Raw genomic sequence first — 15969 nt, forward strand, 5'->3', positions numbered from 1 at the left:
GAGAAATACTATTTCCTATGGCCTACAAATTTTCTATGCATAATAAGAATTATTTCTATTCAAAAGGCATAATGGTAATTGATTAGTGGTGCTATTTTAAAGTTATTTTGCAATAAAATTTTTAATGTCTGATTTCAAAATTGGTATATGTATATTCTATTCCCTAACAGAACCAGTAGCGTTTGCTCTCTTTTTTGTCTTGTTATTCATTCTTTTTTATTTTTAGTTTCATTTCTTATCATTTATACTTCCTGTATCATATTAGGTACCTTATATAAGATGGGTATTCAGAGCAGGTGGCTGACCCTTATGACTAAATTTATCTCTTCATAATGTTTCTTTGGATTTTATAAACTGAGAAATCATTTCTAATGCAAATGTCTCTTTGGATTGAGTTAGACATTAATCCATAAAAGGAATCCACCTTAATTGGTAACGGTAAGTTTAGCTTCTTGACATCTGATAACAGGCCTCTAGGGAATTAAGAAAATACAAGTAGATATTGAAGGTATAAAAGGAAGGCAGTTGGGTAGTTGGGAAAAGTCTAAAGTGTTAACTTTGTAATCTTTGAAGATACGGTCAGGTGAGGAAGTATAGCAGTGAGACTTCAATGGCAGAGGGACAGAGAGATGTGACAGAGTGAGAAAGGTGTCAAAAGAGAAAATAGGAGAGATGGTAGACCCTAGAGACATATTCACCCAGGTTCAGCCTTCTTCTGAAATAATATCGCTTTCTCAAAAGACTTCATTCTTCTCCATTGACTACGACATCAGCTAGAATCAACAAAACACAGTAGTTGAATACGACGGCTGTGGTCAGGGAAAATACCCAGAGGAATTTTAGTGAAGCATGCTGTACACAGAATTTAACACTCTCATTTCTTCTCTCCCACAGGTTTTCTGAACCAGATGAATAACTCAAGTCACTCTGTCCTTCAGCCTTCATTCCAAGGATGCATGCAGCTCATTCAAGTGGATGATCAACTTGTAAATTTATACGAAGTGACACAAAGGAGGCCAGGAAGTTTTGCGAATGTCAGCATTGACATGTGCGCCATCATAGACAGGTAAGCAGTCTTTTCATCCTACCTCCAATTGTCCAGACTTTCCAAATTCATGTTTTTGTTGTGGGATGAGTGAAACACACCCACACACACACACACACACACACACACACCCCACCCCTTAAAAGGAGTAAGGTGGGAGGAGCCATTTGCCATGCCTATGGTAGCCAGCCCTGGTGGTCTAGTGGTTACGATCTGGTGCCCTCACGGCTGCAACCCTGGTTTGCTTCCAGTCAGGGAACCACACCTTTGTTTCTGTCGGTTGTCATATTGTGGCGGCTGCGTGTTGCTGTGATGCCGAAAGCTGTGCTACTGGTATTTTAACCACCAGCAGGGTCACCCATGGTGGACAGGTTTCAGCAGAGCAGACTAGGAAGAAGAATCTGGCCGTTCGCCTCCAGAAGAGCTGGCGGTGAAAAGCCTGTGAACAGCAGGGGAGCATCGTCTGACGTAGCGCCCGAATCACCCGAAGGAGAGAGGACGGTGCAAAAGACCTAGCAAGCTTCCTCTCCGCTCTACACAGGTTCGCTAGGAGTCAAATCAACCACACAGCACTACCAACAATGGTAGTATATTTGTTCTATCAGCAGTGACATTTAGATCAGAACATGGGTACATATGATAGAACAATCTGTGATGTCACCTTAGTCCATCGACCTCCCTCAGTGGATGTGAGCGTTATGCAAACAGTTTTGCAAGCAACAGCCGAGTTATAAAGGAACTCAGTTTATTTTTAGTTTTGCTTCCTATGCCCACAAGCAGAAATGTCCCTTCTCTCCTTGTCTTGGTCATGACTCATCCTCAGCATGTTGTCCCTTCTAAAGCCCCTTCCTAAGAGGAAAGAAACATGAAAAGTATTGTTGGGTAGTAGGGAGATTCACTGAAGGAGAATATTTAATGTAATCGAGTCTGCTTTTAAAACACACATACTAAAATATTGCAAAATCTGATCTTTATTAGTTTTTGCAAACCTGGGCAGGAGCTTTTTATAAAAACTTAGTTGACTTCTTGCACAGGGGAAAGATACAACTTTTATGTGAAATATTATGACAGCTTTACATATACTACCTTAATATGCTTCTAAAAACTACCTTTCATTCTAAGATGAAATAGTTTCATTTTGAAATGTTTTGTTCATAAACAGACTATATCTAACTATGAGTTGAATTTAATCTGTGGAACTTAGGTGATTTTCTAAACTATTTTTGAATCTTTTATGAGAAGGCTGACGTATTCTGAAAAACAGTTTCATTAATTTTATATTTTGGAAGACAAAACTTCTATAAGTCTTAGGGGCTGGCCCAGTAGTGTAGCAGTTAAGTTCGCACTCTCTGCTTTGGTGGCCCGGGGGTTCGTGGGTTCGGATCCTGGGTGCCGACCTATGCACCACTTGTCAAGCCATGCTGTGGCAGGGATCCCATATAAAGTATAGGAAGATGGGCATGGGTGTTAGCCCAGGGCCAATCTTCCTCAGCAAAAAGAGGATTGGCAACAGATGTTAGGTCAGGGCTAATCTTCCTCACCAAAAAAAAAAAAAAAAGTTCTATAAGTCTCAATCTGCCCGCAACAAAGTATAGATCTTAAGTTTCTAATAATCTTATTTAAGAATCTTATTTAAGACTTCCTTGAGGAAGTCATTCAAAGACATAGAATGAGTCTTAAAAGTATATAAAATCATCTATAATGAAGTAAGTTTACTTCCATGTAATCTTAATAAAATAGTATTCGTGTGAATGGTAAATTATAATTAATGATGGCTATAGAATGTAACTTTTTAAAGCCTTAATATGTTTATAATAAGACTTGGTGACACAGCATAGTGCCTATTTCTATTACATATATGCAAATACTTGTCTTGAAAGTCTAAATAGTTTATATTTAAACCGAACATCGAACAATTTTAATAGAAATATACTCCTAATTTTTGAACCATCAATAGTGTAATAGCTATTATTTCTGCCTAAAGCAAGTGGTAGCAATAATCAGAAAAACTAAGAGATGAATGTTTTAAAGTCATATGCTCTTATATTAGATGTTTATTCATAAAGTTCAATAATTGTTTTCCATACAGATTTTCCATCTTAGTAATAGTTATACAGTATATTGAGATATTTTAGCACATCATCCATTTTCCATGTCAGTAGCTTTAATGATACAATAATTTCTGATAATAATACCCAAGTTAGTTCATTCAGCTTTTGTAAATAGGCCAGATTTTAGGGTGATGTTGCTGTTTCACTTCATACAGTGTGTTTCCTGGGAATTATATTTAAATTGTTTGCTACCAAAGAAGTACAGGTGAAATGTTGAGATTTTAATGTTTACTCTCATGGAGAGAATAGGAGTTAAATTGACCCCAAACAAATGAATGAGATTTTGGGAAATGAAGCAAGTGGAAAATGGCATTCCTGGTGAGAACAACACAGAGAAGATGGAGAACACGGAATGCAAATTTCAATTTTTGACAGAGCCGGGAATATAAAAAATATTTTTTTGCCAAAATGGATCAGTCCCATTGTCCAGTTTGCCAAGTGTCCTGTAGCTGACAGACCAAGGAATATGTCTTACTTATCCTCTAGAATGATAATGCCGAAGAGCAGCCATGGGGAAGTAGTCATCTCTGACACATCTCCACAAATTTCCTAAATCCATTATGGAATCTATTTTCTGCTTGTCCTATTTTTTTGAGGACAAAGACTTCTGTACATTAATTACCAATGTATGAAATAGCAGATTCCTTTATTTACCTAAAATGTTCCCAGTTCAAAATCTTAATCTGTGAAGTGTTATATTTTTGTATACATGATATGAGACTATATTCACCTTATTCAAACCATTGAGGCACACTGATGATTTCACCCTAATCTGTCTTTCCATCTGAGAGTACCAGTGGTTCTAGCCTGTCCTCAAGTAGTCGTGACCCATGAGATAACACTTTAATGATACATCCCTAGCCCGTCTCTGGTTTAATTTTTTCGCTCACTAACTGAAACTTTGCAACTGCCTGATTGCTACCATTTTGTTTTCAAACTACCTAAAATCTCTCAGAGTAAGCCTACACTGGCTCTTTCTTACTTTTCTCTTTTCAAATTTCAGCCTGATTGATTTGAGAGCTATTTTTGAAGAAAAAAAAAAGATAAATGAGAATGTAGGATAAAAAAACATAAAAGCTACCACTGGCTTGATTTTGATAAAATGTTTAGAGATAATAGGAGCAGCTGCAATGATCTGATGAGTAGAACTTAGGGAAATGGTTTGGGGAAGATGATTCTAAAGGAATTTTGCTGTGTGTCATACTGGAATACTCTATGATTTGAACTTATTTTTCTTTCTTTGTGTGTGGATTTACATGTGGCTTGTTTTGTTTACTTGTTTGCTTTCTGAAAACAGCACTAAATCAAGGAAAGAGCAAGCAAGCCAAGCTACAGAATTATTCATTCAATAGTGTTTTCTGAGTGCATTCATCATGCCAGCCACTGTTCTAGGCACTTAGGGTAAATCATTGAACAAAACAGGCAAAGATACTTGTACTTGTGAAGCTCACTTTCTGGGGGAAGGGGAGGAAGAAAAAATAAATATCGCAGTAAGTTAGAAGGAATAAGCGCTATGGATAAAAAGAAAAAAGTAGAGCAAAGCGAGGAAGGCTGGTATTCCGAGAGGTTGAAGTGTTGGGTTGCAGTTTAAATAGATTGGTCAGAGTTAGCCTCATTGAAAAGAGGACCTGAAAGAGATAATAAAATTTGGCTAATTTTGGGAAAGAGCATTACAGGCAGAGAGAATAGTCAATGCAACTAGGCTGCCTGGCATGATCTGGTGTCAGCAAGTTGGGAAGTACAAGGAGCATAGTCATGGGAGAGGAGGCCAGGTCTTGGAGACCTCTAGGTTATTGTAAGGATTTGGCTTTTATTCTGAGGGAACTCAGGAGCCATTGCAGGTTTCTGAGTAGAGCAATGACATGATCTAGCTTACATTTTAAAAGGATAACTCTGGCTATGGGAGGAAGAAAGGTGGAGGGAGGGAGCCTATTATAGTAATCCAGGTGAGAGATGCTGGTGACCTAGGATCAGGGTGCTAGCACAAGAAGTAGTGAGATGTGGTCAATTCTGAATAGATGTAGAAGGTAGAGCCAATAGGATTTCTTGATGGATGATATATGGGGTGTGAGAAGAAGAGAGGAAATAAGGATAAACCCAAATGATTTGGAAAAAGCAACTGGAAGGAAGGAGTTACCCTCTCCTCAGATGGGAAGGACAGTGGTAGAGAAGATTGGTCAGGGAGTTGAGGAAAAAATTCAGGCACTCAGTGTTGGGCATGAGTTGAAAGGTCTATTGGACACCTAAGTGGAAATGTTAAGAAGACAGTTAGATATGTGGATGTAACAATCAGATATCTGCAGATTACACAATAAGATGTTGTGTCTGAAGATAGCCATGTTTTCCTGTTGAGGTCCTCTGGTTTCTTTAGCTGTATTCCATAAACAGCTGTAGAACTGCAAGGGGAGAAGGGGAACAGCAGAAAGGAAGCCTCTTCCCACATCGGAAGCCTGTAGCTTTACCCTTTGAGTGATACTCTGCTCTTGGGGAACAGGACCTTCATTAAACCCTCAGTTGCTAGAATATTCTCTGAAAACAGTGAAATACACAGTAGATAAAACCTCTTTGTTTCTCCTTGCATGATTACCATCTTTTATCCACTCCTAGCACCCTTACATTGTTGGTTCCTTGTGGCAAGTATCTGTCGTCACCTGACTCAACTCCTATTCTCAACCTGCTTCTCTCTATCCTCTTTCTAGGTGTGAAAATCTAAGTGCCAAAAACCTGCAAAACCACTCCTACAACTAAAGTTAGGTCTATTCACTTCCTCCCTCAAGAGAGAACTACAACAGAACCACGGGGCATCTCAGGGGGAGTTGGGCAAGAGGGCAAAGGCTGGTGGAGGGAGAAGGGCGGGAGTCAGGGAACGGTACTGGTGGGCTTGAGTGAGTCCTAGGAGGGTCCTGGCAGGTATTGGTCAGAACTTGTAAACTAAGAGAGTTGCTGCAACAGATAGTGGGACTTGTGAATCCATGTGAGTTATTGTTTGATTCATTTGTCTATGATTCTTATCCAGGACGCATGAGATGAAGAAGCTGGTGTTAAAATATTTTGAGTTTGAGTAAGTGGTGTTCGTGTCTGGTTGGCAAAACTTATCCTTTTCGTGAGTAATAGTGAAGTCCGTTTTGCTTGTTGTGATTTCTATATCAATCCAAAGACCACGCTCATAGCTTAGCTGCCGAGGAGATATTTATCTTTATCAGTCAGGAGTAGCGATGGGACACAGACCTGGCTAATGAGAGATAAGCAGAAGTCAGCTGTGATGTTCCTGAGAAACTTTTGTTGTCCTGCTACAGATGTCACCCCTGCCCCTGCACTGTCCTTGTGCACTCGCAGACATCATGCCTGGAGCTGTGTGCTGAAGACAGAGCTCAAGGGAACCAGAGTCAGCAACCACCTTTGCTCCTTTTTATGTGGAAAAAAACAATCCTTATTTATTTAAGTCACTATGAGTCAAGTTTTATTTTTCTTGGAGCCAAAAGCATCTGTCCTTTCCCCATCCTCCACTTCTAAAATCAAATAATACCATCTTTTTAATAGAACACAGAGGAACAAATTCCCAAATATAGAAATGGCTTTGAAAGAAAAGATGATAAATTTATTTTAGGATATATTGAGTTTCGTGCCAGTGATGTCTCCTAGAGATTGGAACTTGGGGAGTAAATGGCTTTTTGGAGGCCAAGGCAAATTCATATTGTTAGAGTCAGCATCTACTAGAAAAACTAGTAAGAGTGGTTCATTAGAATTAGAATCTTCTTTACTTTTCCTGTCACCTCCCTTGTAAATATGTTAAGAAACAAAATCAGTCAACATTCTAGATAGCACTGAGAGCGGAAAAGGAAGAGTGAATGTCCCAGCTTAACCACAGCCTGCAAAATTACCCCTTGAGAAATTTTGAATAGACTGGATCCTATTTCTGAGTTAGTAATTAAGTCTTCATTGTATTTTTGGATCGAAGTGCATAATCACAGACCCAGTTTTTATTTTTTACTTCAATGGTTTCTTTTCAAGACATCTACTCAGTTTGTCTGATTTTTTTTTTCCTTGAAAGAAAAGAATACTTATACGATTTTTTATAAGAACATTTGAATGGGGGTTGGATAGATACAGTGTGAGATGTCTGAAAACTAAGCTGACTCCATTGGAAAGGTGAACAGCAAATAAGTAGATTAATATTAAAAGTCAGAAAGAGTCATGAATTTCCAGAAAAGCAGGTTTAAAATTTACAGTCCTAACTTAGATGAAGAATACATGTAACAGTCTTTATTTTCTAAAATTGATTTTCATTTGCTTTTAAGCTCCCATTTCCAATCAAAAACAGAAAAAATAAATATTTGAACACATTCATTTGGATACCTTGAATATATATATTCAGTCAATAGGAGATTCAAACTTTGTCAAAGGTCAAACTCCCTTTTTGGGCCATTGTCCCATTTCAAGTGTCCTCCTTGACCCCTCCAGCATGGCCCTTGAGTCAGAGTCTGCCAACTTATGTAACATGCTGTCCTCAGAAGAGTAGGGTCTTCTCCACATGTTCTACTCAAGTTGCCTCTGGGCTCCCCTGAGGGTGCCTAGCCTGCTTAGTCTTCAGGAGTCAGCCTTTGTCCCATCTGCCCACCGCTCTGGCCACTGTTCCTACTGGCCTTGGGGTATGCCTCGACTACTGTGGCTCAGGTTTGGGGATCTGAGTAAGGTGGTAACTCATCCCAGTTTGTCCAGGACTGTCTTGATTTTAGCACTAAGAAACCTATAACTGGAAAAACCTCAGTTCTGGATAAACCAGGATGGTTGGTCATTCCAGATCTGGGTACTCTCTGCCCTCCGTCTCCCAATTCCCTTTTTCTGGTCTACCAGCCATCTAAGCATTTTCATAGGCCCCATAGGGACACACAGTGATTTCTAAATCCCTTGCAAACTGCATACAAGCTGCAATTAATTACCGTATGTGTGGGGGTGTGGGAAGTAGGGATAGCTATCTGAGGCCCCCTCTCTGCCTCAGCATGTCATGCCTCCATGTCTACTCTATAACAGCCACCTCTATAGCAGCTGACATGAGCCCCTCTATAAATCAGATTCTCAAAGGCAGAAAGGACACAAGCCACCACTGCCATAGGATTTCTAAGTCTTTGTTGAGATTCATTCAGTCAACAGATACTTAATAAAGATCGTGCTGAGCAGTGAACACTCCCTCCTGGGAATTTAATGCTGAGGTGGTGGAGGAAGGGTCATTGATCAGACCTGACACTGTCTTAACACTTCGGGTGCCTCTCTTTAACTCTCAAAGACCTAGCTCTTTCAAACCAAAAGTCCCTTGGTTTTAGACTATCTTGCCAAAATTGAATCCACGTGTCCACCAACTTTTTGTTCTAGTTCAGAGCCCAGAGGTGAACTCTCCTAGCCCTCATTCCCTGTGAGAATGTCATTGATTCACTGAGTAGACAGCCACAGCACAAGAAAAATTTGATGAAAAATAAACAAAACCAAAACTTTGACTTGAAATATCTAAAAATTATTTCCCTGCAGGAAAGGGAAGGCCTGTCTCATAAACACGGATATTTCTGCAGTGACACTATGTATGCCAGATCTCCTTTCTCTTTCACCTGGATTTTGCTAACTGCAAACTGCCACCCTCTGGGTCTAACAACTTCTCATACAGCTCCAGGCTGACCACCCCCTTCTGTTCTTTCTTTAGAAATGTTCATGACATCAATTAGGCTGAGGTCAAACTGTGCTAGTACTTCCTTTACATTAGGAAACAGTTTTCTTTCACCATTAGGTTCTTATTACTAAAACTGTAGGCTTCTGGGAATATCTTACTTTCAATTCATGGTAATTATGCAGAAGGATTAAAGGAGGCAGAAAGACTCTCAGATAAATTTCACATTATTGAAGACTGCGCCTGCTCAATTCTGACATCATTGTGACTCTGACCCCATCAAACTTCAAAGGAGCGAAGAACGGGTTGGCTGGAATTCATTCTGGGAGAACTGGAGCCAATAAGCAATTTTCCAGACATGAAGCTGGCTTTATTTTGGGGAAACACCCTTAGGACAAGAGTTATTCAGGATCCTAAAACTATTATCACCAGCTCAAAATAAACAAATAGATAAAAAAGACTAGTTACATATCCAGCTTTAATTTTCTTATATGACAGTTCATATTGTGATTCTTCATTGTAGATAATTTTACTTTGTCTCTTTGCCTCATCTCAGTTTTTTGCCCATCGTTGATCCCATTGATTTTATATTGCAAATGGTATATTCTTTCTTGATTTGGGCTATAGTAAATTATTAGTAGGTTTCTGGGAAGCCCTGTTTCCTCATGCTAGATCTGACTTATTTTTCATATTACACGCATGGCTCTTTGTATAAACTGTCTTGGCCTTCCATGCTAACCCCAGGCTCCCCTTTGATGTTTAACTCCATTGTCAGAGCCATTTGGTTCTTTTAGAAGAGATCCAGAGAGGAGATTCCTGCTTATACTTTACATTTAAGCCATTTAGTCATCTATGTAGCACAAAAACATAAGCTCAATGACCTTAAAAGTATGACGCATCCAGGTGAACCCATGTTCAAATCAGTTGCCTCTCTGAAGTGATTTCAAAAGTGGTTTTATTTTTAAGTACAAACAAAGTACTAGAGTGACAAAAAAAAAAAAAGGTTTTTTTGAGTACAGTAGTGAAATGCCAGAAGAGATAACTCTCTCAGGAGAAAAAGGAAAAGAAAAAAAATTGAATTAACCATTTTAAAATTCAATAGCAGCCTTATTCTTTGATATGTTGCATGTATTAGGACAAAAGAAAACTATATTTGCTTTTGATGTGATATATAGCTGTGCTTTGACATTTAAATCCTAAGGAAGGCCTAGTGCGTAAAAGTAATGTCAGAAAACAGTTATGTGTTAGAAGATAAGCTAAAAAGAAAAAGGTAAATAATTTTAACATGTAGCTAAATCAACTACAGAAAAAGATTTAAACACGTCATTAAATTTTATTTCTTGCTTTTGATATCAGGTTACCTGAAAAAAAAAGTAAAGCAAATAATTTAAAAAATACATTTAAAATATCTGTCTTAACAAATATTTTCTTCTTAAGGTAATGTTTTTGTCAGTTACTTAAATATATTGCAAAATTTTGATTGAGCTCTAAGAGCTCATTTAACTGCCCTCCCATTATACCAACTTTACAGATTAATAGACGCTCACCATTCCCTTTGTCAAATATAGGGAGTGATACCCGTGGCCTGGCGGATGAAGAGTTGGAGCTAGTGGGCTACCATCTTTCATCCATTGTACTCCCACATGTTGTGTGAGAGTCCATTGTTCCTTCCCAAATATGGTTAAGCATGTCATACTTGTTATTGTAATAACATGGTCTACTAAAATACTAAGTACATTTTCAAATTAGTAGAAACAGAAAGAAATAGTTTCCATTAAGACGAAATTGAAAGGTTACAGAAAGACAAGTGGCCAAAAACAAACAAAACCATCAGTTTAGGTATAGACAATTCTGTAAAAATTTGCAGCTTCATTGGTAACTTTAGTTTTCCCTGCACTTTCAGAAATCAAAACTGGAAATTGAGGATGATGTTTTATGGAAATGGTTCATCAAAAAGGCTGGTGGATTGCAATTGTAGAATTCAAATCAGCTGGCCCAGAGCAATTCCCTCTGGCAAGAGAGTCATTGAATTTACATGATGTAGGGTTTTAAGGTAAATTAAAATTGTTGAAGTATGTATCCTTTTAATGATTTCTTTCTTTACTTCATTACAGTCAACATTTTTAAGACTTCTATTATTCTCTAATCTGGAAAACATGAAAGTAGGATTCACTTTTTTCTTTTGCTTTCTGCATCCCAAATAATGGAGGGAGGGAGAGAGAAGAGAGAAATAGGGAGAGATGAGAAAGAGGCTGGGACGGAGGGAAGAAAAAACCTTTTAAGTCACATCTCTCTCTGGTTTATTGGTATGGGACATTTTCTACTTTCTTTTAAATAGAAACGGGTAAAAATTAAAGAATGTAGTTTATTTCTTATAGGAGTTTAAAAATGACATTTTCTTTGAAAATTCTCCTTTGCTATTTAAGTGATCTATCACCTGAGAAAAAGGGGAAAGGAGTCACAGATTTTTCTATGGCAGGAAAAACAGTTTTATTAAAACTTGAAATTTGTCATCATTTTTATTTTATTCGTTAATTAAACAGAAGTACTTCTTCTTTCTGTGGCCGTATGTATACTTCCTAGAAAGTAGTTTCAAGTGGGCAACAAGCTTAGCTTTTTGGATAACATTGTCTAAAATTCTGCAAGGCACCCATTGTCATGTCAGAGATAAATGCTTCTTCATTGTCTGTGTCTATGAATTCATTGAGGAAGTTATTTGAGTCTGAATCTTATTTTGCTCACCAAATTCTACTTGCATCAAAAAGAAAGTTACATGAGCAAGAGGGGAATGCAGGTGGAAGGGGTGGGGAATATGTGTGTGTTTGTTTGGAATGTTGTTGAAAAGTGAGTCTGTAATCAATTTTAGAAAATAAATTGCATTACCTGAAAAGGGTATCATAATCAATAAATAGATTGATTTATAATCAATAAATCATAATCATAATAAATAGATAGATCATTATGTACAATTGTGACAAGGCTGGACCCTCCATGTACCATACAACATTTGTTTATAGGATTGCCTTTGTTTGTGTTCAACAAGTGGTACCTGTTAAACTTTTATTCTAGTAGCTTCATGATCTTTGATTCTTTGACATAGTGCCAGAAAGGCTTCATCAACATGAAAATTATTTTCATGGACACACTTCAGTGAAGACCCCCTCTGGGCAAATGGACCTGGCATCAAAATGAATTATTTTTTCTTGAAACTTCAGGCGTTTGAAAATTAAAGAAGAAAGAAAAACCTTTCGAATCTTAAAGAATGACATTTCTGAAGTTACGTAGAAACATCATCTACAAAGAGACAAGTCCCTTCACATAGTTGTTATATTTTATCAACTCAAGAGACATTTTTAATCTGCTGAGAAGGTCAAAGCACTGGTACTGGTCTGCACAACAGGAAAACCAAACTATGCAGAATAGGAGCTCTTATCACAGGGAATGTACTAATTTAGCAGTGGAAATAGAAAACATTCATAAGAAGTTTAAAAACTGTATTAAGAAGCATATACTTCTTAATCAGTACAAGCAATGGTTTCTACAGGAAATTAATGAAGGGAGAACCACTGTGGGCTGCAGTGCCTGGTTGAGGCTTCGAGAAGTATGTTGAACTTTGGAGAACCTGTAGCCTCGGATGATAGGAAAGAAAGGGAAAGAACACGCCAGGCCAAATCAAAGGCATGAGCAGACGTGTGGAGGCACGAGGGCCATGTCAGATTTCTGAAACATTCAGGTGACCATTTAAACCAGAGCAGAAGTTGGTGTAGGGAGTCACAGGAGAGTTGGAAAGATCAGTCGTTCATCCATTCATTCATCCTTTCATTCCACAATCCTTCTTTGATTACCTACCATGTGCCAAGGACAGTGTTAGCCTTGATGACTAAGATATAACTTTATGGACCCTACATTTTTACTGACTAATAAAAGAGACAGCCATAAAAAAAACATAATTATTGAAAAAACTAGGAAATGCCAAAATTGAAGTATGTACAAGGGATGGCAGCTCTAACTCTGCCTGGGGTCTGCGTTAGGATGGAGGAGATTGCACAGAGGAGCAGTTCTCAGGCACACAGGAAGGACATTCCGGGTAGACGGAAAACACATGCAAAGGACATGGGTGGGAGTGACATGGAGACTTGCAGGAAACTCAAGTAGTTGTAGTGGGGTCTTCCAGAGATTGGCGGCTACTAGAGTGAGGTTAGAAATGCAGTGTGAAGACCTGAGGCTAGAAATTTAGGGAGAGTCTATTGGAAAAGAGCTTACTAAAATGATTATAATTTATCCCCTGGACAATAAGGAATCATTGCAGGATCTGTAGGGAAGTAAGCTTTGCATTACTAACGTTTGCTCAGATGATCTGAGCAGAGGCAGTGAGAGCCCGAACTACTGGAGTAGCGATAGAAATGGATGGAAAAGGGTCAATCCAATGTGTTTAGGAGTTGGACCAAGGAGAGCTCATTAGATGTGGAGGTTGAGAAGATGTTGGTGGAAAAGAGAAACTGGTATCAGAGTGAGAAAAGGTTTTAATGGAAGATTATGTTACCTTCTCTAGTCCCTGAACAATGTCTTAACTGAATGTTTGTTTAGTAATGGGTATATCAGTTAGAATAAGGTTTTACTGGGATCCAGGAAATGGTGAAAATTAGTGGCAGTAATTGAGCAATGAGGGGAGGTAACAGAGAGAAAGTTAAAATAGGAAAGGCAGAACAGGGTTAGAAGTACAGGTAATGACATCGTGGAATAAAGAGGAAGAAAGGAGAGGTTAAGAGCCGTACTGTCCAATGCGCGATCATTAGCCAAAGGCGGCCACTGGGCACTTAAACAGTGAGTACTTCTAACTGAGATGTGCTGTAAGTGTAAAACCCACACTAGTTTGTGAATGCTTAGAACAAATAAAGGAATATAAAATATCTCAAGAATTTTTATATTGATTTCATTGTGTATTAAATAAAATATACTATTAACATTAATTTCACCTCTTTCTTTTTTTAATGCAGTTACCATAAAATTTAAAACTTCATATCATATGTGGCTCATATAGTATTTCTATTGGAGAGTGCCTGGTCTAGAATCTCTAGATAGTTCCAGGTGGATACTGTGCAGGTAAAGCGGGCTCTCCAGCTTCTGTGTTGGTCTTGTCCAAAGGTGAGTTAAAAGATCCATGCAACTTCTGATAAGACTCAATAAGCTGTCCTTCAGAATTGTTTTATTTCAAAGACAATGGGGATTCCCAGACGGTCTGTGAAACTGGCATCATTCTGAAATTCTCAGTGCCTTTTAATTAGTTAGAAGTTTCCTTAAGCCCTAAATCTGCTTGCAATACCATCTCCAGAGAATATCTTTACAGACTTAGAAGCCAGATGTGTTGGATTTTCTTCTGGAATATTAATTCCCTATTCATTAAAAATAAAATAAAAAGTATTCGATGAAAAAAAATGAGGCCTAAATTAAGTAGACAATATTTTAGTTGAGCACAAGTTAGAAATTCTTGGTTCAAAGATTGATTTCTTCCACTGAAATATCTGTCAGTCATACAAAAGTGTCTAAGTCAACATCCCTGAAGTAAAAGGTTGGTCTCAATTAGAAATTGCTTTCAGCTACTAGGAGCAGAGATCCAATTACAGTTTCTTAGATCTGAAATTTCTTGTTTCACATGTAAAATGTCTGAAATAGACAATCTAAAGCTTGTGTGATAACTCCCCAAAACAAGCAGAGATCCAGACACTACTATTTGGCTCCAATTTCCTTAGCTCATGGCTCCCATTTCCCCAGTCATAAAATGGCTGCTAGAACTCCAGGCATTTCATCTACTTTTCATTAAGAAAGTAAGAGGGACCTTTTGATAAGTCTCCCCAGAAGTTCCATGCAATGCTTTTACTTTCGTCTCATTGAACAGATTTAGTAATGACTATAGTGAGTTGCAAGATGCACTGGGAATTATCGTCTCTTATTCTAGATAGTAATGTGCCTACTAAAACTTGGGGGTTTGTTACTGAGGGAGAAAAGGGAAATTTGTAATGGGAAAGACAAATAGCAGTTGATAGCCCAGTTGATATCTCAAAAAAGAAAAAAATAAAAACATTAAATTATGCTTCCAGAAAAAAAAATTTATGCGGCATTTGTATAATTTATTCAAGTTATATATTTTATATTTTTCTACAAGTATTTGAAAATAAATATATTTATCAAGCTTCTTTCACAGACAGTAGACTTTTTGGGGTATTCAAGCATGAGTAAGATACAGCATCTTTCTTCAAGGATCTTAGAATGGCAGAGGTAGGAACATACTCTATTTCTTACACTGATTGTGCAAACTTCTCCTACTTGAAATTCATCAATAACTTCTCATTGCCCTTGGGAAAAAGACCCAGATCATTAAAAGTAGTGTGTAAGGCTCTTCTGGTCTGGCCCTCGCCTCCCTCTCCCTCTCCATCCTGCACCATTCTTCTCCACAGCCTCTAGCCACACTGCCTTCGGTCAGTGCCTAGAATGTTCTCTGAGTGGCCCTTGCCTGCACTGTGCTGTGGCTCTGGAGTTGCTCTAACCCCACCACTTACCACCTCTCCCTTGCCTTCTTATTCTTCAGATCAATTCAAAGGTAACTTCCTCAGAAAAGCCATCCCAGACCCTCTAAGACCAGGTCACGTTCTTTAAACTTCTTTATAATCACACATTCAAGACTGTGATTATATCTCTATCTCCTCTTCTAGACTTTAAGCTTCATAAGAATGGGAAACAGACCTGAGCTTGCTCCCCATTCTGACTGTCACACTTAACACAGTCCTGACATGCGATATGCTCCAAATACATATTTTTCAGTAGAATGAATGAATGAATACAATAGTACCACACACGAAAAGTCTGTGAAAGTACAAAGACGAAAAGAATAATTCCAAATGGAGGAATTCAGCAATGCTTCATTGAAGAAATGGGATTAAAACTGGTCCTTCGAGGACAGAAAAGCTAGCATCAGATGATAAGGGGCAAGGCTATCTTGGAAAAATGGACAATTTAAACTAAGGCATGTGACATGGTGGAAATGGGAAGTTGCCATTTTCATGCCTGAAAAAAACATTCTAAGAATGTGTGCTTTAGGCCATAGTCCAGAGAAATTATTAACTTCTGGAATGTGTCCACCCCAGGGTGGAGAGAGAAGA

General features: G+C 38.2%; 1 protein-coding gene across 1 annotated transcript in view; it reads left to right on the forward strand.

Annotated features, from left to right (window-relative positions):
• CNTNAP2 (contactin associated protein 2) overlaps positions 1-15969 on the forward strand; it is an 815107-nt gene that overhangs the window by 14412 nt on the left and 784726 nt on the right. Inside the window, exon 2 of the mRNA XM_058532231.1 lies at positions 895-1066. Within this exon, the coding sequence (XP_058388214.1) occupies positions 895-1066 (172 nt within the window). The remainder of the gene's footprint in view (positions 1-894; positions 1067-15969) is intronic.

The sequence above is a fragment of the Diceros bicornis genome, chromosome 3 (genome assembly GCF_020826845.1).
Source record: "Diceros bicornis minor isolate mBicDic1 chromosome 3, mDicBic1.mat.cur, whole genome shotgun sequence".
In the NCBI taxonomy this organism is placed as follows: Eukaryota; Metazoa; Chordata; class Mammalia; order Perissodactyla; family Rhinocerotidae; genus Diceros; species Diceros bicornis.